At 37.2% G+C, this 27,365-nt stretch overlaps 1 protein-coding gene across 2 annotated transcripts; it reads right to left on the reverse strand.

The window, feature by feature from the left end:
* Window positions 1-18,494: 18,494 nt before the first annotated feature.
* CXCL8 (C-X-C motif chemokine ligand 8) lies at window positions 18,495-21,353 on the reverse strand. 2 transcript variants are annotated; one of them, XM_012527831.4, is made up of 4 exons: window positions 21,205-21,353; window positions 20,330-20,465; window positions 19,962-20,045; window positions 18,495-19,544 (listed from the first exon to the last, which is right to left on the reverse strand). In XM_012527831.4, exons 1-4 carry the CDS (start codon window positions 21,266-21,268, stop codon window positions 19,523-19,525), a joined length of 306 nt encoding a protein of 101 aa, XP_012383285.1. In that variant the 5' UTR covers window positions 21,269-21,353; the 3' UTR covers window positions 18,495-19,522.
* Window positions 21,354-27,365: the final 6,012 nt, after the last annotated feature.

Consider the following 27,365-nt stretch of genomic DNA (forward strand, 5'->3'; position numbering starts at 1 on the left):
ACTGTCCTCTCTGATAGTTGTGTCATTCTATTCAACAGTGTCCTCCCTTTGTTAGCTTTTAGTCAATCATCTTACTTTAGCGGAAAAAAAGAAAAGAAAAACCAAGACACTTTACTTTGGAAACTGAGGGTTTTGTTTTTACAAAACTTTGCCTTTCTTTGTAGAGATAAACTCTACAAGCAATGGTGTGCCATGCTGGCTAATACAGACTCATGAGAGTAAATTGTTAGACATTCAGGAAGTTTAATAGCTAGTTGTAAAACTGTTGGTAGCTTGAAGCAGGCCATAGTGAGAGTATTTAAACCTCAGAAATTGGCACATGCTATAAATGAGGACACCGTCACAAGCTTTGTCTCTCTCATTGTGCCAGTCATGGCAATCTACCTCTCAGATGTCTGGCTGCAAGGAGATTGACAGATGGTTCCAGTTGCTATGCTCTGAAATCTGTTGTTGCTTTTGGCTTCTCATGGGCAGATCCCAGGTGATAACTAAGCACAACAGGGACACTAAATTAGATCCCTTCCTGGGAAGACGCATGTCTTTCTCACAGGGGATTTTGGCTCTAGGAGTTCACAAGGAATTCACTGGACTTTCCTTAGAACTGCATTGCAGTATAAGATGCTTCCGCCCAACTTTATTCCAGTCTGCTTCATTGGGGATCAGACCTACTTCAAGGTCTGATGGTTTCCCCAGCCTTCCTAGGCTGCCTCCCCAATTTCCTTTATAAGCATTTACTCTAATAAATTTCTTGCTTGTACAATCTCTATTTTAAAAAGTTTTTTACAACCCTGCCTAATCTTGTATACCTAATCTTCCCATCTGTGTCTCAGAGAACCCAGACTAATACATGTACAAATACATTGCCAGCTATATTCTAGCTTATTGTTTTAATGATATTTCTCTTCCCTGTATTTCATTGTTTCTGATCTAGTCTTCCATACTCATCCCCAAACCTCTCCCCTAAGCCCATATTCCATCATGAGCTACTTGCCTACTCCACCACATTCTATTCTTCTATAATTCATCACAGAATACTTAGTTATTCCTTTCAATTTTTTTACTGAAGTATACATATTAAAAAGTGCATGTATTTAAAATTCTCTGAATTTTCACAAATTGAGCATATTAATATAATTGACTTCTAGATCAAGAAACAACATTAATGTCCCCAGACTCTCCTTTCACTTTCCTTTCCAATTACATCCTCTGGCTTTGGGGTTACCATGATTCCAATTTTAAAAGCATAGCTTGCTTTCACCTGTTTTGTTTCTTTACATAAATTCAATCATATAGTATGTATATTTTATTGTCTGGCTGTTCAAATTCAACAAAATATTTGTGACATTCAGCCATATTTTTTGTGAAATTATTCATAATTCTTAATGCTGAAATGTAGAGTAATCCATTCTGTGCATATACCATAATTAATTTATATATATTCTATTGTTCATAGAATGTGGGGTAGTTTCCAATTTATGATTACTATAAATAATATTGTTACAAGCATTCAATCACATGTCTTTTTTTTTTTTTAAAGATTTATTTATTTTTATTTAATTCCCCCCTCTCCCCCGGTTGTATGTTCTCTGTGTCTATTTGCTGCGTGTTATTTCTTTTGTAGGATTCTGTTGTCAGCAGCACAGGAAGTGTGGGCGGCACCATTCCTGGGCAGGCTGCACTTTCTTTCGCGCTGGACAGCTCTCCTTATGGGGCGCACTCCCTGCGCGTGGGGCTCCCCTACGCGGGGACACCCTTGCGTGGCATGGCACTCCTTGCGCGCATCAGCACTGCGCATGGGACAGTTCCACACGGGTCAAGGAGGCCGGGGGTTTGAACTGCGGACCTCCCATGTGGTAGACGGACGCCCTAACCACTGGACCAAGTCCGTTTCCCCACATGTCATTTTAAGAATATATGAACACATATCTATTAGGTTTACCTAAGAAAGGAATTATTGGGCTGTATAATGCATTTAGCCATTCTGATGTGTGTGCTCATCATTCATCTGAACCATTGAGTTAGTACTGAAATTCATCTCCAATTGCTTTGTTTCTAAGCTCTTATATCGTGGAAACTGATAGAAACTGAGTCTGATTCAGTTCCTTTATTAAGTTCCACTCTCTCCTTTGAATCAGAAATGTTGCTAATTTTGTGCCATTCTGGCATGATACAATGGAACAAAAGTTGTCTTCCCTTCCTCCTCCAATTCTTTGCAGTCATTGATGACTAAGGTGACTACTTATTAAAGAAACATTTTAGTTATGAATCTTTGAAGCAAATATTGGCAAGTACAGTAATTGAATGTTTTCTTTGGAAATGATCTGCTAGGACAAGTCCTTGTATTTATCATCATAGTTATCAATCACAGGGTGGCAAAATGCTATCTTTCTCCCACTCTTTTGCCCCTTAGCTAACTAAGATAAAAAACCTCAACCAGGTGGGTTCCTGATTCTTTTGGCTTTGCAAAGATGAGTGGTTTCTCTCTTTTTTCCTTCCTACCTTAGCAATAAAAGATTTTATTATCCCAAAGTGGAGGATTTGGTCATGAATACTGTAAACACACCCAGTTTTGTTTTCAAAAGTACCCAAATTCATTTGATTTTAAAATGAATCAGATAACAATAGAAACTGCTTGGCAGCATTTTATCTCCAGAACTGAAAGAGTCTCAGAAATAAATTTTGGAAATCCCATAAGCTCATAAGTCCTAGTTCTGCTTTTTCTTAGCATCCAATGATGAATTTTATATGCCATGGCTTCAGATTGAAAAATCTGAATTCTGCATTTTGACCAGGGTTGGTAGAATAAAAAATACAAAGAAATATTGGAGAAGTACAGGTATTCCTCATGGTAGTAAAACTTCATTTCAAGACCTAGGACTATAACACAAGCAAAAAGTGAAATTTCATTAGAGACGCAGCCCTGCTTGGTCCAGATGTATCTGTATGTGTGTGTGTGTATATATATACACACATATATATACACATTATTTTTAACCAACTATCATGTTTATTACTGGAAATAAACATACATTATGTGCTTGGGGTGAATTTTTTAAACCATACAGGAAGAATTAATTTAGCAGAGTAATACATGTCACCATTTCCAAGCAAGAGATAAATGATTCACAACTTTTGGGGTTCCATATCTTCAGACAGTTTTCCTGAGAACAAGTGAGCAGATGATAATTAACTCTTCATTTTCGTGATTCAGTACTCGGTAAAATTCTGAAAGGATGAATCATTTGTCTTGTTTGTTTTCTGTAAGTTATAATTCTCAACATTAGGCACCTGTGTTAGGCTTGGAGTATATTTTGTTTCAGCTTTTTAAAAAAAAAAAGAAATAAACTTAACTTTTAAAAAAATTTATTAAAATATATCACTCATATATAAACATGCATAAAAAATAAATGTATAATAGTTGTGAATTTACAAAACAAACATATAACATCAGACAAACACGTATAACATCTCACCCTACCACCAATAACTTGCATTGTTGTTAAAACTTTTTAACTAATGATTAAAGAGCATTGTCAAAATATTGCTACTAAACAAAGTATTTTTCCCCTAACCAATTTGATTATTATCTTTATATCATTTATATATGAACATATATAAACAGTTAAGTGTATAGTAAAAGTTGTGAACTTACAAAACAAACATGCGTAAAATCATACAGGGGTCCCATACATTAACCCTCCAATACCTTGCATTGTCAAAATCTTACTACTAATCATGGTTCTTATCTTACATTTGGTGTTTCTTCCCGCCAACCCACCCTATTATTATTTTTTAAATATATTTTTAATGACAGAAGTTGGAAACTTATGAAACAATCGTGCACATGTGCAGAATCCCAAACAACACCCCTCTGTCAACACATCACAATGTGGTATGTCATTTGCTACAGATAAAATAATATTGTCTGATTATTGCCATATCCATAGTGTACATTTGGCTCACATTTTCCATACTGCCACAGTATCAACACAGAATATCTTTTGCATAGATGCAAGAATAGTATATTATTACTATTAACCACAGTCCATAGGTCACTCCAGCTGTATTTTTCCCATGCTTCTCCACATTCCCAACACCCTGCAGTAGTGATATACATTTGTTCTAGCTAACAAGGGACACTCTTGCATCTGTACCATCAACCACAATTCTCACCCACCTCTTGGTTTACTGTGCTATCCAATTCCTATATTATTCTCAAGCATTCTGTCAATTGGCGTTTACATAACTAGACTACCATTTTCAGTCACATCCCCATTTATAAACTAGCTGTTACTCACTGTGTGTTACCACACACTCTATTCATGTCCACAATTTTACAGTAAAGCTAATTAAAGCTTCTACATACATTAAACATCAGTAGTCTACTCAGTCCTTCTCTTATCTCCTTTAAGAATCCACCACCTACCACCAAGTCTTGAAGATATTTTCCAATAATTTCTTCTAGAAATTTTATGGTTCTTGCTTTTATTTTTAGATTTTTAAAAATCAATTTTGAGTTAGTTTTTGGATAAGGTACAAGATAGGGGTCCTCTTTCCTTCTTTCAGCTATGGGTGTCCAATTCTTTCAGCACCATTTGTTGAATGGATAGTTCTGCCCGAGCTATGTGAGTTTGACCAGCTAGTCAAAAATCACTTGACTATACCTGTGAGGGTCTGTTTCTGAACCATAAATTTGGTTCCAATGGTCTATTGTGTCTATCTTTAGGCCAGTACCATGTTGTTTTTACCACTATAGGTAGGTATTATGATTTAAAGTCTGGACATGAGTGTTCACTTTTCCTTTTTATGATGTTTCTGGCTTTTGAGGACTCCTCACCCTTCCAAATAAATTTAATGATTGTGTTTTCAATTTTTTCTTTAATGCTGGTGGAATTTTTATCAGGATTGCATTAAATCTGTGTATCAATTTCAGTAGAATTGACATATTGATGATATTTTGTCTTCCACTCCATGAACATGTAATGTTCTTCCAGTTATTTAGGGCTTTTTTGATTTGTTTAACATTAAGTTGCAGTTTTCTGAATACAAGTGCTTTACATCATTGGTTAAGTTTATTCCTATTTGAGTTTTATCTGTCATATTTTATTTTCACCACTCTTGACACCTTTAGTTACTTTCACTGATATAATCTTCATTTTTAGACTCTCTTCCAGGCCTCTCTCTTCTGTCTTTTCTTTTCAGGCTCTAGCACACCCTTTAGTATTTCCTGAAAATCTGGTCTCATGCTTAGAATTTCTCTCAGCTTTTGTTTATCTGTGAAAATTCTAATTTCACTCTCATTTTTGAAAGACAGTCTTGCTGAATATAAGATTCTTGGCTGGAAGTTTTTCTCTTTTAGCATCTTAAATATATCAGACCACTGTCTTTTTGCCTCCACAGTTTCTGGTAAGAAATCAGCACTTAATCTTATTGGATATCCCTTATATCTTATGCACTGCTTTTCTCTGCTGCTCTCAGAATTCTCTCTTTGTCTTTGGCCTTTGACATTCTGATGAGTATGTGTCTTGGAGTTGGTCTATTTGGATTTTTTTTCAGATGGGAGTACATTGTGCTTCTCGGACAGGGATATCTATGTGCTTCAATAGGGTTGGGAAATTTTCTACCATTGTTTCTTTAAATATTCCTTCTGCCCCTTTTCCCTTCTCTTCTCCTTCTGGGACACCCATGACACACAACTCTGCACACCTTTTGCTGTCATTTAGTTCCCTGAGACCTTGCTCAATTTTTTCCATTCTTTTCTTCATCTCTTCTTTTGTATGTTCACTTTCAGAGGCCATTTCTTCAAGCTCACCAATCCTTTTTTCTGCCTCTTCAAATCTGCTATTATATGATTCTAATGTTTTTTATTTCATTGATTGCACCTTTCATTCCAATAAATCTGCTGTTTTTCTATGTATGCTTTCAAATTCTTCTTTGTGCTCATCCAGTGTCTTCTTAATATCCTTAATCTTTTTAGCCATCTAATTGAATTGATTAAGGAGATTTGTTTGAACATCTATACTTAATTGTCTCAACTCCATTATGTCATCTGGAGGCTTCTCTTGTTCCTTTAACTGGGCCATAGCTTCCTGTTTCTTGGTGGGTTGTAATTTTTTGTTTGTGTTTTCACATCTGGCTTACTATTTTTTCTGGGTGCAGTTTTTCTCTCTAGTTTAGGTCTTCCTATTGTTTCTCCCTTGCTTGTTATGCAGTAGGAACCAAGCATATTGTTGGTGCTGTAAGCTATGGAGGCTCAAGCTGCCCTCATTGCACCAGGGACCAATGAAGCTTCTTCCAACTTTCTCCTTTGCCAGGGGTAGGGACAGAGTCACAGCTATGTGGAATAATCCACATGCAGGTCTAGACTGTAGCTGGCCAGAGAAACTGATGAAGCTTCACATCCCTTTCTGCCCTGCTGGGGCAGGGATGGAGCTGCAGGTATTGGCAGCAATCTATGCAGTGTGGGTCCAAGATGGCCACAGTTGGCCCGGTAGACTTCTGATTTTCAGTCAATGGCAGCCAAACCCTGCAGTTACTTGTATAGGCTGGTGCAGGTCTCCTCAGCCTACTCCCCACCGGAAGCCAGCTTGAAGCCTAGGCATGCTGCAAGCTGATCTGCTTGAAAGAGACTGTCAGCCCAGTTCCCTCAGGCTGGGGGTGGTGTCAGAATGGTGGCTACTGGCCTCTTTCTGACTTGGGCTGGTTCTCACCTCAGCTGTTCCCAGGGTTATCTCTTAACCAGCCAACTCTCCCAATCAGTAGCTGAAATCGGCAGCCGACTGTCTCCTCCTCCCCTGTTTCTGGGAAGTGGAGCTTCCAATTCCCATCACAGAACAGCTCCTGGGGTGGGTTGTGCTGCCAGAGTAGGATAATTACTGGTCTCCGTGGCTTGGCTGGTAATTTCCTAGAGAGGCTGGCACAGGTCCCCCAGCTTCCTCCCTGCTGGAGGTGGCACTGGGACCTAGGCTAGACCTGCAATCTGATCTGGATGGGAAGAAACCAGTTTCCACCAGCACTGGGATTCTTAGTCTGCTCCACATCCCCTCATGCCAGGCGAGGAGTTAAGATGGCGGCTCCCAGCATCTTTCTGACCTGGACAGGCTCAAACCTTAGCTGTTCTCAAGATCGTACTGTAACCCACTGAATTTCCTCATCATAGCTGAAATTGGTGCCCAACTGTCTCTTCCTCCCCCGTTTTGGAGAAGTGGAGCTTTCAATTCCAGCCTCTGAACAGTTCCTGAGGCAGCTTTTGCCTCCAGTGGAGGATGGGCACAGCCTCCACGGTGTGGAGTGCTCTACTTCTGAGTCCTCTCTGCAGACGGGCAGTCCCCTCCTTCAACTTCCCCAAGGACATTGCAGAGTGCTTTTCTGGCCTCCTGGAGCCTCCAAACAGGTGCTTCAGCTAGCTCCAGAGAGCTCTGGGTGTTTGCTAACTGCCCTGTAGCAGGAGCTGACTCCAGGAGCTCCTTACTCTGCCGTCATCTTGCTGGTTATCCTAAATTATTAACTTTTAACAATTGTAGAATGAGAGACTGAAAATTATCTTTAAATATAACATTTAAAGCCCTAGTAATGAAGAGAGGCCCAGATTGTCTTTGATTGGTTTGGTTTGCTCAGAACAGCAGGACAGACAGGCACACCAAATTAGCCTGGGAAGGAAAAGAAGTTTTACCAGTCAGCGGAGAGCTAATTGATCTCAAATCTGCCTCCTCATCAAGAGGTTTTTCCATATCTTTTATACAGGTTTGAAAGAAAAGGAATCACAGATATGATTTGAAACAAAATTAATCATAGAGTCAACATTTTTTTAAAAGGTTGGGGAGTTTTTCTAGTTTTCTGCTCCGGGTAACATTTAAGATTCATATTATGCTTGGTGCCTCTAAGTTTCAAGATTATAAGAAGAAAGACTTTTTTTTTTAACAAAGAAAGATCTAATTAATATTCACCTTGATAAGACTATGTGCCTATTCTAAGTTACAAGTAAAATTTGTCTGTTCATGCTACAAATTCTGCCTGATTATACTTGTAGTCAAGGAAAGGAAGTAATGATTTTAAGGTCATCTAATGAAACAAAAGAGAAACAATAGATAACCACAATTACCACCACAATGACAACAGTAAAATATGAGTTTTGACTAGACAAGCACGTTTTCATTTTCAGTGGTCGCACCAATTCCTAGGGTGTATCCACTGCAAATAATTCCAGTAATTCTCCATACATACTAGTTATGCCTTATTGACTTGATTATGCTGTAGATAAATTAATTAATAACTTTCAGCTGATATAAATGCAATATCTCTAGAAAATGGAGATGATGTGTACAGAGTAGAGGAAAATATAACAAGAACAAACTACTTTGTTCACCAGAATTTCCAAAGGAATAAATTTGCAATTTTTGACAAAAATATTGTTGTTAAAGGTTTGCAATAGTTAACAAGCTATAGCTCAGTTTCCCTTGGTATGCACTGGGGAAAGGCATAAGCCTACGTGTCCAAGGGCATGGCACTTCCCCACAGGTTAAATAAAAAAACCACATAGAGACAGGAGTAAAAGGAAATGGAAACCTTCCCTACCTACAAATTGGAGGGAGATAAAATTCCTACAGAACAAAGAAACATCTGCTCCAGCAGCATTCCAGGAAACCATAACTCTCCAACTCACTATCTTCTAGTCACTGTCAGGGAAAGTTTTTATCTCTAGGGTTTCTTATTGGTGCTTGTACTTCACTCAGACCCTTAACCCCCTCCCACCAACTATCATTTCCCCGCCTAGGAAAGTTCTGTGTAAATTTAAATTCCCCCTTCTAGGAGCAGGCTGAAGTCTCTCTTCATACCCCCACCATGCTGGTGGGGACGCTGAAGTCTGTTCTTCAGACCCCCTCTGTTGGGAGAGCTTCTCAATAAATCTTTCTTTGTCCATAGTCATTTCAGTCTCTGTGTCCCAGTAAGCACAGTATTTTCTCCAACAATTGTGATGGCCAAAAAGGGAAAATGTTGAATTTCTGAAGGAGTTAAATATGGGTAGAATAACTTTATATGAGAAAATGGAAGATCCTGAGATAAGAGAGGAAGGAAAAGGAGTAGAGTAGATGAACCAGTAAGATATAGTAGGGCATATGATTTGCAATGGGATCCTTTCCTTTGATTGCTTCCCCAACCAACATTATATCATCTTTTTAATGAGGATCTGGGTTAGTAGATTTTGGAGATTTGTAATTTGGTGCAGATTTGAGATTAGCACCACAATATTCACAGAAGAATGAGTGAATAAACTCTGGGATCTCATGGGATTCATGAAGCAGATTTTAGACTCTTTCAAAACCTTAGACATGGTACTTAGGTAAGGTTTAATCAGATCCTCAAGGACAGCAGGGCCCCATCTGACATCTAGGGTACAAAGGTAATGGCTGCCATACTAAATTCTTACTCAAAAGTGAAAGTTGTTTGTGAGGACTCAGAAGTACACAGCAATTTTCCAGTACCTGTGGGATATAGCACATTTGAGTGTATCTGTCATACTTTATTTTCTACCGGGTATTTAAGGACAGTAACTATAGCCTATTCATTTATATTTTGCCTGAAGTTCTCAGCACAGAGATGCTTGGTAATAATTCTTATGAAGTTGAATTGAATAAGTCATACAAAATCCTGTGGTGTAATGGAGAGAGACTCGATTTTGGAACCAGACGACTTCTGTTCAAATGTAGGATAATATTACTGATCCCAAAGTGTTGTACTAAAATGAAAGAATATAAGGCAAAAGTACATATGAATGCAACATATATGTGTGAGCATGTGTGTGAAATATATAGATATATATATGTTAAGCCTTTAAAATTGTGAGGCTTTTACAGTAAATTTAGATAAGGTGAGGACTTTTCCCTATGTTTAGAACATTCCTTTTACTTAATTTTGTGTGGTCTATGGGTACCTGTGAAAAGAAGTTCCATGAACCTTTATGTGAGATTCAATTACAGCTTTTGGCATGTCTATGTAAAAGTTTTAGTGGCAACATTCTATTTTGGAATGGTGAAAAATCACAAATCTACCCGCTTTTTTTTTTTTTTTTGTAGAATAAAGCATAAATATCACTACTTTTCAAAAGAACAAATTCATATTTTATCCTGAAAGTAAGAGGAAAATATATGAAAATATTTTTGCCACTAGCTCTTTGAATTACAATGTTTGTATGAAACATCTGGTATTATTTACTTAGCATTTTTACAGAAATCTAGAATTCAAAAATAATTTTATGATTGCTATTAGCGGAGGCTATGGCCTCCTTAAACTTCTAGAGGAATACAGCAAGGATGGAAACTGCTCAAGATTACAGAATTTGGGGACATTTTTAAATAAGTCATGAGGACTATTCCACCATGGAGTTGGGAATGATGCATCTTAAACTCAACTCAAAAAAGTAAATTTTGTCAAATCGTTATATAGGTTTAAGTTCTTTTTTTCTATTGCAATATGTATCCTATACTCTCCCCTACACCATAACAAACCACTTTCAATGAATATGGTGGGGGATTATCAGGAGATATAGAGAAGAGTGAACTTCTTCAGGGGGCTCATTTAGTAATTATGTTTTCCCCATGAGTTTTTGGTCTTTTCTATCATAAAACCACCATTCCTCAGCCTCTGACAATACTCAGATGGTTTCAAGAACTCCATGAATTTTGGCTCTAAAGATTTTATTTCCTCATAAAGATATGTTTTTTTCCCAAAGCCTAGAACATTAGGTAATATAAATCCTACAGATCAAACTGGGGCAATATCACAAGTTTTAATAGAATAGACAAGCAGATAGCCCTTTCTATATATATATAAGAAGATGTAGAATTGTTAGAATTACTTTTTAAAAAACAGCCTAACTTGGATGCAAAGGGTAAAGAAACATAGACCTGGCAGCCTGGAATTCAGACTTCTGCTTCTTAAGTTGGGAATCTTGCATATCTTATCCATATTCTTCTCCTTTATTTACCTAATATAGAATCTTTCTAACTATCTTCCTGTCTCTAGCTGCCAAGTTCCTTGTCTCTTGGACTAAAGCAAAGGTCTCAAGGGTAGGTTCAAATTAGATAGGAGGACATTCTAAACAGTCAGAGACAGGGCAAGGGGCAAATACCAATAATAGTCATGGAAGGGAGGCAGAGGTCAGTACTGTAAGTCCAATCTCAGTTATTACACCTAAAGAACAAGCAGGGAGATGCAGTTAAGAGGAGAAATGGTCAGAAACCGAGGTTCCCAAAACAATGCAAGGCAAGAAAATGTTTTGAGGTTCAAGAAGAAAAAGTCATAAGCAAAACTAAGGTACTGGAACTTGTTCTACGGAATGCTGACCAAATGTCATTGGGTTGTAAATCTGTTAAGATGAAGTCCTATGAAGTGGGATTTAATTTCCACATTTTATTTTCTATATATAGACTTCATATACAATCTTTCTCTATCTCCAGAAGTCTCTCTCCCTATCTTGTGTTTTGGTTTCCTACATTATCACAGTTCAAGTCATACTTGGGTCTTGTCAATACTGGGGGAAGAGAAGGAAGTTGGGATCAGGTAGAGACTAGATAGTGGCCAAGAAACTCACTCAAGCTCACATGAGGTTGGAGAGAATTGAATCAACTGCAGTGGTGATTTCCAGTTAAGGCACCTTTATTGTTTAGGAACTTCAGACAGTCAGTCGTATCGAAAGATCCACAGAAGTGGGCAGGGCAGAGCAACAGAATTTCCAAATGATGACTCAGTTTGTACTGGGAGTGAGAATACGCCCAAACATTGCAAGACTTTTGTCAGGAGGATGGGGATAAGGAAGCTGAAAAACTGTTTCTAGACCCAGAGATTTGGATTTGAGTATTTACTGAAATGAGGCAGATCTTGTTTGTACCTGAGATTAAGATTAGAATCCTAGGGAAACGGACTTTGGCCCAGTGGTTAGGGCGTCCGTCTACCACATGGGAGGTCCGCGGTTCAAACCCCGGGCCTCCTTGACCCGTGTGGAGCTGGCCATGCGCAGCGCTGATGCGCGCAAGGAGTGCCGTGCCACACAGGGGTGTCCCCCGCGTAGGGGAGCCCCACGCGCAAGGAGTGCGCCCGTGAGGAGAGCCGCCCAGCGTGAAAAGAAAGTGCAGCCTGCCCAGGAATGGCGCCGCCCACACTTCCCATGCCGCTGATGACAACAGAAGCGGACAAAGGAACAAGACGCAGCAAATAGACACCAAGAACAGACAACCGGGGGAGGGGGGGAAATTAAATAAATAAATAAATCTTTAAAAAAAAAAAAAAAAAAGATTAGAATCCTAAACCTTGGGGAGGACTGAGAAATTTGGTGAGTCTTCAAAATCCAATGTACTCAACTACTTCAAGTAAGGGAAGACAAAGCTGTATAGATATGCTTAATGATAGTTTTAGCTCTGTCACTTCTTAGTGATGTGTTCTCCATACACTAGCCTCAGAGCCCACGTACCAAGTTTATTGTTACTGGCAGAAAATTATAAGGTACTACATGCCATAGATTTTTAAATTTTTTAATATATTTAATATTTTAGAATGGTTTCATATTTTTATATATTATGATAATACCAAGAGTTCCCATATACCCTGTACCCGATTCCCCATATTGTTAAGATTTTACATACATATTATACATTTGTTACAATTCATGAACTAATATTAATGCATATATATACACACACACATATATATTAAGCTAAACATGAGTTCATACTGATACAGCCAACTCTAATCCATTACTACATGGATTATTCTAGCCTCCTTCCCTTGCTTGTTTGAAAATTCCCTCTTTAACAGTGAGAAACCTGGTCTCCACTATCAGTCATCCACTTACTTAGCCTTTCAATTTCATTCTACCTATATAGCAGTGTCAGCCAGAATTGTTAACCCATACCACTGAATGTTGAAGATTTTTCGAAAATCAAATTTTCAGAAATTAAATTTGCAAATGTTAATATACTACAGCAAGTGCAAAACTTGATTTATTCTATTCCCAGTAGATAGAACACAGAATACACAACATTTTAAAATCAGAGTCCATAAGGGGTCGATATTTTCAACAATGGAGGAGGATACAGATTTTAAAAATCACACTCAAGTTATATATAAGCAGTGTAACATTACATGCAAAAGATACTATTTAAATCTTAATAACCTTGTGGGATAGATATTGCTAACTCTTATTTAGATTTTGAGATAAAAAAACTGAGAATAAGAATTTCAGTAACCTGGGAAGTTAAAATGATTTTTTCAGGAAAAAATATCTAGTGCTACAACAGGGGCTAATAAGAGAATTCTTTTCCAGTCAAACACTAAAACATACCCACAGCATAAGATGTATCAGGAGGATAGGGAAAAAAAGTGAGCACTAAAATTTTCTTCTCTTTTCAAAGCAATGCCATTTCTCAATTGTCAGTATACAACTCAAAACATTATTCAAGCTTTACAAGACATTGTAAATATGAGATATTTTTAATATTCAGAAATATTTTTTGTCAGTGGAATCAATAATAACAAATCTTTACTTATTAGGGAAAGTTTAGGCATGAACTTTTCGCAAAACATCATTGGCATGTACTAGAGAAGAATAAAACAAGTGTGGAAAGTTGATGGGTGAGATGACTCACCTACATCTTTATAAAGCTTCTGGGTTACTACAGAAACCTAAGGAGAAACAAGTTATCATTTTAATAGCATGTCTCTAAAAGAGATTTCCATTAGGTGAAAGTTGTATATCTTTGAAAGCATAAAGAAAAAGTACATCTAGGCAGAGGTATTTACTTTTATTTCCCCTTTGGGGAAATGCTAAAAATTTAAATGTAAGTGGCATTAGGAGTGACAGAGATTAATTTAGGATTCAGACATTGGAAAAAATCACATCCTAACTTGATTTAAAAAGTATGAGCTAAATTATGCTCTCTGTAATAGAACTGCTAGGTATATTAAGTGTTTACCTTTAAACTCTATAATCTTTAACAAAGCTTTATAGAATCTTTCTTTAATTGTGTGTGAAACAAACTTGGTGGAAACTTTCATTAACATTTATCCATCTTTATTTTTCTTTAGGCTATGCATCATCTTACAAAATAATTTTAGAAAATCTTATTAGAATAATATTTTAAAACATTTATTCCATTTATTTTATCTATGGAAATCCAAAGAGGATAGAAATTCCTTTTGCTCTGCTCCTTGTAGGATCTTTTGAAACTTAAGTAATCTTTCAGAGAATTTCTGATTGCCCCATCTGTAAATATTGTCGGAAGAAATTGGACTGCTCTTTACTGTATTACATTGAGGAAGTCCCTGTTTGTTGTCTGTGATTTCTGCAAAATTAACTTATGGTTACCGCACTTGAGGCAATTGCTGTCTGGCTATCTTTTTAAGTATTTAATGGAAAAATCGCAGTTTTCTTAAGCATTCTGTTGTCATTGCTGGGTTAATACATTCTTAAGCAATTTTCTCTTGCAATATTACTGCCATAAGCAAAACTGAAAATATTTTTTCATCCTTTCTTCTGAAAGCAAGGGTGAAAGAGAGGAAAGCCAATGTTTTTGAACATAGCCTGAATGGCAAAATAAAGGTAAACAATGATCTCTACTTATTTACCAAGAAATATTTCCTGGATGCATTTCTAGCAAATAGGAAAATAGCAATTACAAAGATTACTTGATTTTTATATGTTGCATATAAAATGTATGTATAATATTTTATATTTAAAGAAATTTTATAGTGAACACTTTATTATCTCCCCACACCTTTATTTCTTTTTTTAAAGATTTATTTATTTATTTAATTCCCCCCCTCCCCCTGTTGTCTGTTCTCTGTGTCTATTTGCTGCGTCTTGTTTCTTGCTTCCGTTGTCATCAGCAGCACGGGAAGTATGGGCGGCGCCATTCCTGGGCAGGCTGCACTTTCTTTTCGCGCTGGGCGGCTCTCCTTACCGGTGCACTCCTTGCACGTCACCACACCTTTTTATTGTATGCCTGTGCCTAATCTGTATATTCATGCATCTATTTGGGGAAATTAAATTTGTAGTTTGGGGGTCACATAAATGGATCAAAGCTGTGAGGTGTGAGGTGCTAGCTCACATGTTCAAATTTGCATCTACATCTGTGTCTAGGCAAACAAAACCTATAGCTAGATAGCTGTGCCCATGTCTCTCTCCGTATCTCCTCTCTCTCTATCATCTATCTATCTATCTATCTATCTGTCTATCTATCTGTATCTAAAACTTTAATAATTTCACTGAAGGATAATGAAACAATTTCAAGTCAGCAAATCAGTTGGCTTTTCTCTCTTTCACACTTGCTTTCACATTCTACATCTCTTGCACAATGTCACTTCTCATTTTTTGCCTTGCTTTATGACGCCAAATCTCACATTTGACTCACAAAGTGGCATTTTCAATGGAATACTTTGTTGTCTTTAGAAATTGACAATACAGAGAAAAAGTGGAGAAATTAATTTGGCATAGTTTTAAGATGATAAACATGCAATTGAGAAGCAGATTTTTTTTTTAAGTATTCATTACTGAGTCACCAAATTGGTGCAGAAGTCTTCACTTTGCTTGTCACTTTGGGCACTGACCAAATTAAAGGTGTATATTTTACCCATGAAAGGTTTTTTTATAAGGTTGGAAGTTAGCTCTGTAATGAATCAATCTCCAAATGGTACTAAAAAGCTCCCGAAAGCAGACATTTTGAGTTGCTTTTGTGGTTTCTCACTCCCTCTCAGAAAGAGAATCAAGAAGAGTAGGACATAGTGTTTGTGATTGAAAATGGGGCTAATTGAAATCCACTAACAGTTTCAAATCCAAATCCAAACCTTTTAGAGCAATGCATAGTCCATTTAGTATAGTATTATCTGTGAGCACTTGTTCTATTTCATGCCAAACTCTAGTCACATTAAATTCTTTCAGTTCTCAAATCATGTCATGGTCTTGCCTACATACTACTTCCTTCCTCTGTCTAGACCACTCTTTCTCTCTACCACACTTCTTCCCTTTGTGTGGCTAACTCCCACTCATCTTCAGACTCAAGTTTAGATTATCTCAAGCAAGATGAAACTAGATAGATCACATAAACCCCTGCTATGTGCTTCTGAAGAGCCCTAGACATCTCCTATCAACATTTTATTAAACATAAATTACTTGTTTATTATCTGTTTTGTTCACTCATCTACAAGTCACAAAATGAGAGACTAGACCTGGGTGCTGGGGAGGGTGTGAACAGGGTACCTTGAATTTGAAGAACAGAATAGGGAAATAAAATCTAAGCAGAACTCTAAAGAAGAAGTGTCACAATCTGGCCTAAACAGAAATATAGGCAGAGAGAAATAACCTCTAGAGGGAAACAATTAAGATGTTTCTAAGAATAGTGAGTACCTCGGTTGAATTTCCAGTTGGTTTCTGGCTTATACCTAAACCATAAATCATTTACTAATTCTGTTATTCTACACACTTCTGGGTAAAGGTCATTGGGAATTAGAAAAAATTTCTTTGTTCCACACCACAGATGGTGTTAACACATAGAGAGAATGGCAGTTGGAGTTACCCAGAGTGATAGGAGCCAAAAGACAATGGAAAAGCAGGTTGTAGTGTAGACAAGGTAATGAGAAAATAAGAGAGAACTCTATTCTTTCTCACTCCAGAGGTCCTGTAGCATATTCCTGTAATATGAAAGGCAATAATGACCCCTTGGGACTTGGGATCATTTGGGTTACATTTCTGTAAACCCCTTAATATTTGAGGATATTCCTTCCTTGCAATCTTTTGAAGCCTCATTAATATAAGAGTTTTCACACAGATTCATTGGCTTTGAAGTGACTCATATAAAGCCACCTTTCTAATTCTTTGTGTCCAGGCCAATAGCTATATTAGCCTTTGGGTCACAATTTTATGAGGGCAGGTAATTGTAGACTTAGTTAGACTAAGTGTCTTTAACAGGCCCCAGGACTTTATTGTCTCTTTACTGAAGGCTGGGAAACTATAAAATCTGATGGTAGAAGTTTGACAAGTTTGTCCAATACCTTCATGAAGAATGGAAGACAGTGTGATGCCTAGTTTACCTCTTTGGACTCTAGCTTTCATAGATCCTGACCAGATTATTTCTGACTTTCTGACTAGTTCTAAGATGAAATTTAAGAAGATTTTAATATTTAAAGAGTTTTTTCAGTCGTTTTCAGTGGGAGGATCAGTCTAGCCACCCAGTTATTTTTCAAGCTCCTGAATGTGTACAGGATGTCAATATGAGAGTGTCATACATTTGCTCTCTAGCCTTTGGAAAAGTTCATTTATCTTCAGAATATGAAATGCATTCATGAAGAAAAGCATCATTGTGGGTACTATAAAATAGCATCACTCTCATTCTCCATTACCTAGCCCTCTTTTTAGACCAGCGACTTATCCAAGAGAATACTAATGGATCAAACCCTCTTTGTAGACCAGGGAGAGCAAAATCTCCCAGCAGCTTAAAGAGCTTTGGATATAGAATAGAATGAAAAAGGAAGCAGACAGGCCTATGAAGATGCTGAAGCCATGTCTGAGAAGCCCTAACTGCCCATGTGGAAGTAACTACATGGAGAAGTCTTGGTATAAAGAGCAACGACAGCAACTGTACTCAAAACCAGTGGTACAAAAAACTCCATTTCAGAGTGTGGATCCATGCCAACCACTATCTCTGATGCATAAACTTTCTCTGGCAACTTCAAACTTTGTAATATCTACATTGTCTCTTTTAATCTGTATAAACCAACTTAAGCCTGGGGTCATGGAGACAGTGTGATGTAGATGAGAGAGCATGGTATCCAATCTGAATCTGATGGAATTCAATTAAGTAATCTTTTACTAAAGTATCTGTGTACTAACACTAATTTATGATTAGTGTGACCTTGAGCAAGTTATTGAACTTCTCTGAGCCTCAATTCCTTTATCTGAATACTAAGGATGCTATCACATACATCATGATGTTGTTATGAAGAGTGATAAGATGTTAAAATCATGACATAAAATGTGTCAAATAAACGGTAGTAAATTTAACCTCTTAGTCATATTGTCAAACGATTTTCTTTGCTTCATTTGTGACAGTTTTATCTCCTCAATTAGATTATAAACACCACATAATACATACTCTCTTTCCTCTTTCACTGACGGCCTAGCTGTGCTCAGACATACAGGCACAGGGTAGGAATTGAGTAGATGCTGGTTGATTGGAAATCTGAAATCAGCCTCACTGGCAAGTAATAAACATTGAGGAGTTAAGAAAATTTCCAACATTATATGGAAAAGACTATTATTTATAACCTATTGCTGCAAGGGAGCTCTGTTAAATATTTTTAAAATAAAGGTATGTAATTTTCCACATAATATACAAAATGCTAAGGAGAAGCATTTATATTTATAAATCAAAATATGATTTTAACTTAAACAAAGAGATTGAAACTGGAATTTAAAGCTAAAAAGAAAGACCAAGACAAACACTTGATGACTTTAACAATAAATTATATTTTAAAAATGTTTTATAGTTACATTGATATTTCCATATTATAAAAAACAGTAGGGAAAAAGCTCAGAAAACACAATCATTTAAATAAAGTCATGACATTCTATTTGTACATAATGAAAAAGTTTTAACCGTCAAGCAATTACTCTGTTAATATTGCCCAGTGAATTTTTACTCTTTTGGGCTAAATTGTTCTAACTCAGGATTCTGGTGATTTGCCCAGCCCTGCATAACAGGGAAGGTAGTGACAAGACAAGATCAAGAGTATCAAAAGTAAGATTGCCAGTGAAATTTAAATTTCAGTAGACAATGACACATCTAAGCTAAAAAATATTCATTGTTTATCTGAAATGGAAATTTAACTGGGCAACATTTTAAGCAAAATTTTCCTAATATAACGTCATTCAATATCTAAAGTAAATGTAAAGCACTATTGCTTCTATTCTAGCCTATCAATAATATTTTCCCCTTTCCCCAAATTCATTGCCAAATATCACTGTATTTGATATCTAAATAAATATATAAATAATAAATAGGTGAATAAGTTACACTTGAAAATAATTTACATGACCATGAACAAACTTAAAGTGCTTTTACATGTCCTCACAACATCCCTGTGAGGTAGGCTGATAGCTGCTGCTTTTCCCCCCCGTACAGGAATAAAAAAGAAACTGAAGCTGAACTGGGACTCATGGATCCTGGCCACCAAACTAGGGTTGCCAGATTTATCAAATAAAAATACAGGATTCTAGGTTAGATTTGAATTTAAGATTAGCAATGAATAAATTTTTAGCATTAGAATATCCTAAATCTTGTATGGAACAGTTCTCATGGGACAATAAGAGAACTATTCATTGGTTTATTGATATTCAAATTTAGCAGTGCATCCTGCATTTTATCTGGGGCAAGTACCACCCAGTACATGAAACACTTGAAGTAGATATGTTGAAGTTTCATTGGCATTGTCACTGAGGAAGTCTTGGAAATGATGGGGAATGAGGTTTTTTTTTTCATGACTTTTGATTCTCGACCCTGAAAATAAATAAATAAAATTAAAAAGATTAACAATGTTCTAATAAGAAAAAAAGTATGGTTCTTGAAAATACATTTTCTTGAGAAATCAATACAGACTTTGACAATTCATGTATTAGACATTCTCTATAGACCAGAAAATTTATCATCCAAACAAGGACACTTCTAAGAATGAAAGGGAACCCTATTAATGATTACACCAGGATACAGGGATTACCCAGATTTCCCCGGACATACTGAGATATATCATCTTCCTAGTTATGAGTAAAACAGACTCTTTCTTGTTGCAGTTTTGTTCGTTTATTTTTAATTAATCAAAGAAGTAGAAAATGGAAAGATTTTCCGCAGTCACAGTGAATTTATAGACTTTCTTTGAGACTGTATGTCTCAGGATAAAATTTTTTTAAAAAATCTCACCTCTTCAAAAATAGTTCCACCACCTTCTGGACCCACTTTTGTTTGGGGTCCAGGCAGACTTCTGCTCCATTAACAAGCTTCACACTGAAATGAGAGAGATGATGAAGATCAATATTTGACTGGTTTCAGACAGCCCTTTTTCATTAAAATCATGGTTTCTCAACTACAGGCATAGATCTAAGTCCAAAGCAACTTTCAACCACTAGTCCTGAGATGTACTATATTTCAGTGTCATACAGAAGGAATTTACATTTTTTTTCTGCTTTGCTCAACACTGTATTTCCAGCACCTAGAACATTGATGGGTACTTAGACCTACATTCCAGGTTTGCCAAAGCAAAATAGCTAATCATTTTTGAACGTGCTTACATGATTTCTGTGTTTGGACAGTGTGGTCCACTTTCAATCACTCTCAGTTCTTTGATAACTCTGGGATGGAAATAGGTGGAGTGAGTATTTATGCACAGGCATCGAAGTTCTGTACCACTTCTTGAGAGGACTGCATCTGGGAAAACAATAAAAAGCAATTAAGGATTGATTTCATCAAAGGGCACAGCTCTGCTAGCTACCCCTCTCTTTAATTCCAATATGATTATTTGGGGACTGTTAAAAACAAATCGCAAATCCATTCCTGAAACTGAAAGCTAGATACTCTCTTAACCTTTAACCTCAATTTTTTCCTTTGATTTAAAAACAATCGTACCTGACCATGTCGAATGACTTTCTCCATAAAGATAAAACTTTGGAGTTGTCTTTCGGCCACATAGTTATTTTCACGGCACTTTTTTTCTGCTTGATATTGGGTAATACTCTGTGATACCATAATGCTATTTAGAGTAGGCGAACTAAGATTCACCAAAAAAGAAACTGCCTTCAAAAAATTAATAAAAATATATAAATGAGCTTCACAGAGATGTTTCATATTTTAGTAAAATCTTTCATGCTAAGAGAAAAGAAAAATTATGGAAACAATAGATCATAAAGATTTAAATTGCATTCGTTTCATAGAAGGGATTCCAAGAAAGTCATCAATCTGTCAGGATGTCTTTAAACCAAACAGGAATTGATAGTTGTCTGTGGCTTGCCAATAAAATACTAAGTGAAGAAAAATTATCAGAACTACCTGGCCCAATATTAATAGATAATATGGACAACTGTGGCTCTCAATAGAATATACTATAAATTACAGATTTATATTAAACTTTAGACAGATCAAAACTTGTAGATCAGACAAATATGCTTACCTTCACACAGAGCAGCAGAAAGCATGAAAGTTGCAAGGAGAGCAATAGCCAGCTTGGAAGTCATTTTCACACTAGTTGGTTTCCTTCCTGTTTCTCACTGGCTCTTGTCCCAGACACTTGTATGCTCTGTTCTCTCTCTGAGAACTTGTGTTGTCTGGAGGCTCCTGTGGCTTTTTATATTATCACAACACTAGAGAACAAGTGTGCCCTCATTTGCATTATGTCAGAGGAAATTCCACAATATGTAACTACTGTCAGCCCCAATCTTAGTCATCACGATTTCCTGGCTGGTCCTTTATCACGTTTTCGGCATGATTGAAGTTTCATTTGATCTTTAAAATAATTTAATTTTAATAAACATGTTTTCAAATATGCAAACTTCCCGGTTGGATAAATCATTAATAGTAAGTGTCATGTTTGTATTCCTTTTTATTTAGTGATAACTTTATCACAGTACTGCGTGGTAGAAAGAACGGCAACAGAACAAGGTCTTTTATGACTACTTTATGGCATGGCCATTTCAGCAGGTAAATTATGATAGCTGTGATGCTAGTGGAGATAATCTAGCCAACCACTTTAATTGGGGACATAATTTATAAGTGTTTTTCAAAGTGTTTTGGAGAGTTTCCAGGAACTATTACTGCTTTCAAGGAGTATGGCAACTTTTCAAAAGATTTAGTTTTCTAATGTATGTTAACAAAATGAAAGAACATACCTGCTATATATAGAAATAATCCAATTCTATAAACCTCTATCAAGTACCTTTCTGAGTAACATGGAGGGTCTAGAGATAAGACTAAGTGCTTGTTCTTTAAGAGTTTGATCTATTTGAAAAAGAAATCCATATAAGAACCTGACAATAGACAAATGGTACTAAGATTTAGTTCCAGTGGAGGGCATTAGGGAATAATCTTCCATAAGCAGTGTAAGAAAGGTGTTGAAGAATGGGATGACTTCAAAAGAAAAATATGAGGCGGGAACTGTTAAAAGTAGGGACACTGTTCAAGGACACTCCAGTGGTAAAACAAGGTTATTTTATGGACCATGAAGTGATGCATTGGAGCTACTTGGTTGAGGTGGGAATGTGGTGGTATCTAATAGAAAGGTAAGCAGTGTATACTGAAAGGAGAGAGCATCTGGGTTCAAACCCTGGGAAAGGCACCTAATATTTATGTGCCTTTTAAACATTCTGAGTTCCAGTTTCTATATCTATAAATGGTTTTGATAACACCTACCTCTCTCATAAATCTACAATACACAAACTTCCTGGTTTAACATTTTAACTGGTGAATTCTCATCTACTCCAAAAGCTAAGGATTCTATTTCCTGTATTTCAGATGATTGACTTCCAAACTACAAAGATTTTCAGTCAACTATTATTTCCTACAATTCCCTTTGTCTGAGAGGCATTCTTGATGAAAGATTGGTTCTAAAATAGCAAGTGAAGTCACATTACAGAATGCAGTGATTTCATAGAAACAGTATCAGTTCAAATTATGCTTTGCTCAGAAAGCTCCAGATCAAATCCTATTACACTGGATTTAAGTTGCCCTTTCAAATTGAAAATGTGAACTATGGAGAGTCTTACAATATCTGTAGAATTCCTGATTACTTGAGGAAATAGCTAAGTAGTTTAAATATAGATGTGACATTTAAATTGTTGACAATTAGACAAAGAATAAGAATGTGAGTATATGTAGTTTGGGGAGAAAACTTCCTTTGTTGAAATATTTGTGTAATGGCCACATGATAACTTCTTAAATAGTGCTTCAATTTACTTGATATTGGGGACATTCTATTTGTGTATGCCCATGCACATGTGTGCATGTGTAAATTCATCCTGACAAAAATGGAATAAGTTTTTTTTTTTAAGATTTATTTATTTATTTCTCTCCCCTCCCCCCCACCCTGGTTGTCTGTTCTCCGTGTCTATTTGCTGTGTCTTCTTTGTCCACTTCTGTTGTTGTTGGCGGCATGGGAATCTGCGTTTCTTTTTGCTGTGTCATCTTGTGTCATTTCTCCATGTGGGCAGCGCCATTCCTGGGCAGGCTACACTTTCCTTCATGCTGGGCTGCTCTCCTTACGGGGCGCACACCTTGTACGTGGGGCTCCCCTACATGGGGACACCCCTGCGTGGCAGGGCACTCCTTGCGCGCATCAGCACTGCGCATGGGCCAGCTCCACACGGGTCAAGGAGGCCTGGGGTTTGAACCCCGGACTTTCCATGTGGTAGACGGACGCCCTAACCACTGGGCCAAGTCTGCTGCCTGGAATAAGTATTAATGTCCTCACTCTACAGGTAAGGAAGCATAAAATGTCTCCAAGGTCACACATCAAAGTAATGATGGAGCCGCTGATTCAAAAAAACTTAGTAGTTTTAATCCTGGTAGAAAAGCATATTCACAAAGAGTAGTTGAAAGAACTTTTCTTCAAGACACCAGGTCATTAAGCTATCTTTTTTTGATCAGAGAAATTTCTCATTCCATTATCCTTGAGAATCACTCTTGGTCCCCAGAAATTAGTCTGAGTTTTTTTTGATAAATAGAATGAAAAAAGAGCCCTTATAGTAGCAAAAGTCTGTTCTTCTGGCCAAGTACACAATTCACAAAGAATTTAGCTTGATGCAACACCTTTCTGCCCTTCTCAAGAAGCTCAACTTGCCTGGAAATTCCACTAGGTCCGAAGATTATGGCTGCCTTGTTTGCGCTGTCTGCCTGCTTTTAGCCCAAGCCCAATGTCTGCCTGTGACAGGTACTCCATAAATATTTTTTTGAATGAAAGCACAAATTCCCCAGTTTACAGAACCTCTCCAAACAAGGGCAACATCAACAAAAGAAAGTCAAAGGATTTAGCCTTTGTCTATCTTGTTCTCCCTCAGGGACAATTATTTCTTTTACATGAACCCAGAAGAATATAGGTTGGAAAATACAGTTTTAGTTCATGCTCTAATTTAGCAGTGGTGGATAAATAAAAATTGTAACAAGCCCGGATAGGCAGCAATTTCCTCCTGCAATGAATTGGCCATCCAATCTGTGCTAGACTCTGCTGGGGACAATACAGTATATAGTAGGCAGGATAAGGGATGGAGAGCAGCATGCAGGGGTTGGAGAAGGGTTCTGTTGCTCCCTTCTGCCCATGACCTGTATTTTAGGATCCTGGAAAGTCCAGAAGGATACGGGGTTGTGCAGTATAGACTTAGACTAATTAGCTTTGAATGTGAAACAGATTAACGTTCTTTTGAGGTATTACCTCAATGGTCATTAAGCTTTTTTTTTTTAACCATTTAATCCTTTGAAAACATAATGAAATTTAGGCACTCCCTGCTTACCTCCAAATCCACACAAGCCCATGTAAACAAAATTGTGAGGTTTACTAACCTCCATTAAAAACTCTTAAAAAGTAAAATCAACAGAGTAAATTGAGGTATAACACTTAAACATAATGAATTAATCCTGAGTTTCCTACCTTTAAGTCGCATCAGCTAAAAAAGAAATGCTATTTCTTGACTGTTCTTGCTGTTCCTGGGTATAACCAGCACAGAGGCTTCAGGGAAAAACAGAAAACAAAAAACTCCTAGCTAACAGAAGAGAAGGTGGAGAAGGATAGAACTCTCATATTATATAATTTCAAAGTATGAATGCCCTTTAATTTTCTTGTCCACAGGAGAAAAATCTATCCAAAAAAGATGAAACCTGAGTATTACTTTCAACTGCTAATCTTTTAAAGGGCAGCATTAGTGGCAAAAGATAGCTGAGGTAGAGGATGAAATTTTAGTCCTTCCATAATTCCTTCTGGCTGCCCAAATATATCCTAGAAAAGCCTACAAGATTATTACCACATAAAAAGAAAAAATTAGAAAATAATTGATATTACATATGAATTTTAGAGGTGTGGGTTAGTCTCTCAGAATCCTCCCAATTTATGCCAAAATAAAGATATAACATTTCTTAACCCTTGTATTTGACCACTTGAACTGGTGCTTCATATCACTGGATTTCCAGATTTGAGCCCCTTCTGTTTCTAAGTGGCTTAATGTCCCATGTAATATGATTTCCTATTTACCATTACAATTCATCGAGAAAATTCTTTCTTAACTGTATCACGTTACTCATCAAAATGAAATCTCTCCGTGTGGTCCCTACACCAGGAATGAGGAAATCACCACCTGCAGAGTCTAGTGGAGTTTTGAAACAAAGGGAAAACTGTCCACTCAAACCTGGTGGATGAACTTTACGCACATTTCCTTTTCCTTAACAGTGGTGAGTCTGGAAAACACCACCGGCACCATCTCCTATGGGGTTGGAGATAAAAGCAAAAGGGCAGGGAAGGGGGGAAGGAGGAAAGCAAGGAAAGCAAGAACATACTCAGGCAGAAAAATTGGCCTAGGAAAGCCCAGAGTCAAGACAGCCAAAGAGAAATTAAGTAGGTTTAGAGAACTAAGGTTAATGAGATGAATTTTAAAAGGCACATTTTGGGGGGAGAGGGGGTTTACTTAGATTTTAGCAATGAGTGCAGAGAGTTCTTACTCAGCTATCACTGTATTTTATTTTATTTCACTTTTTACTTTCTTTTTAAAGAAGTTTTAGATTACAGAAAAGTTTCATGAAAATATGGGGGATTCCCTTTTACCCCACCTCTTCTCACATTTTTCCCTATTAATAATGTTTTTCATTAGTGTGGTACATTTGTTACAATTGATGAACAAATACAAAGCATTGCTACTAAGCATGGTCTACAGTTTACATTATGTTTTATGCTTTGCACTGCACAGTTTTACAAGTTCTGACAAACTGTATAATGGCCTGTACCCATCACTGCAATATCATGCAGAACAATTCCAATGTACCACAAATGCCCCATGTTACACCCATTGTTCCCTTTCTCTCCCTTCAGAACCTCTGGTAATCATCATCTTTATATCAATGTTATAAGTTCTTCCACTACTAGGATAATAATAAGTTAACTTTGGTCCATAGTTGCATTCCCCCATATATTTGTTCATTCCTCAGTCTTGAGGATTTTGGGATGGTGATGCCCACTCTGCTTCTGATTGAGAGGAGGCTTAGATCCCCTGGGGTGGATAGATGGAACTGTCTTGTTTGCAGTTGTAGATACTCTGTTTTTTGGGGCTGGGCATTGTCCATCATCATCTTGTTAGTTGTCATGGGTGAGTCTGAAGAACTGGAGAGTAGGTGTTGACAGCAACTCTGCTGAGATTCAGGGCTCAAGCAGCGTATGAATAGACCAAAGATTTAAGTCTCTGGGACATATATTTAATGGTAAACTGCTTCCCACAGTTTCTGGAGGAGGAGTACAGTCTGCCATTCCTTATTCTGCCATCTTGGATCTCCCCGTAACTGTATTTTAAAAGGGTCTTATTACTAAACATGCAATATGTTTTACTCTTTGTAATATTCTCAACAACCTTATATTTTTAGTGTTTTTTATTCCCAATTTACATATGAGGAAACAAATTCAGAGAGGGTAAGTAACTTATAGAGGGTCACTAAGCAAATAGGAAGCAGTTAGGATTGGAATCTAAGTGAACAGAGATTCCAGACCCTCTATCCTGTGTCAGGAAGTTACTTTCATGTTTCTGTCAGTCCCATGGCCTTGCTTTTGAACATATTTCCTTTTTCCTCCCATCCTCTCCTGTGTGAGATGATTTAGAATGCTGAAGAAGAGGCTCTTGACTCACTGAAGGGAAAGAGACTACATAATCCTTTATAAGGACCTGTCCCTCTTCCTGAAATGAAGGGATTCTCCTCTCAGTTCCTTCTGACTGTTTCCTTATTCCAAGAATCTTAGTGTATGTGGATCAGATGGAGATGTTTCTCAGGCAACCTGGCCACTTGTGGTGGGAGAGGATACTTGCTCAATCCTCAGAACTCAGGAAAACTTCAAGAGAATTTGTATTTGTCTTGGAATGTGGCTTGGGCTTAGTGAACCAAGAGCCTGGAATTGGAAGCCATTGGAATGGTGTGTGCTACCACGAGTCTCCTATCTTGCCCCAAGAATGGAAGGAAATGCTTCCGTACACTTCTCTTTCCTGACAACATTTCCTCTTACTTGATTTCCTCATGACTCTTAGACAAGTTGCAACTGTTTGAACCCCTATTGAGAAACAAGTAATGCTGTTGAAGCTGGAAGATATTTTTTAA

The sequence above is a fragment of the Dasypus novemcinctus genome, chromosome 1 (assembly GCF_030445035.2).
Source record: "Dasypus novemcinctus isolate mDasNov1 chromosome 1, mDasNov1.1.hap2, whole genome shotgun sequence".
NCBI lineage: Eukaryota > Metazoa > Chordata > Mammalia > Cingulata > Dasypodidae > Dasypus > Dasypus novemcinctus.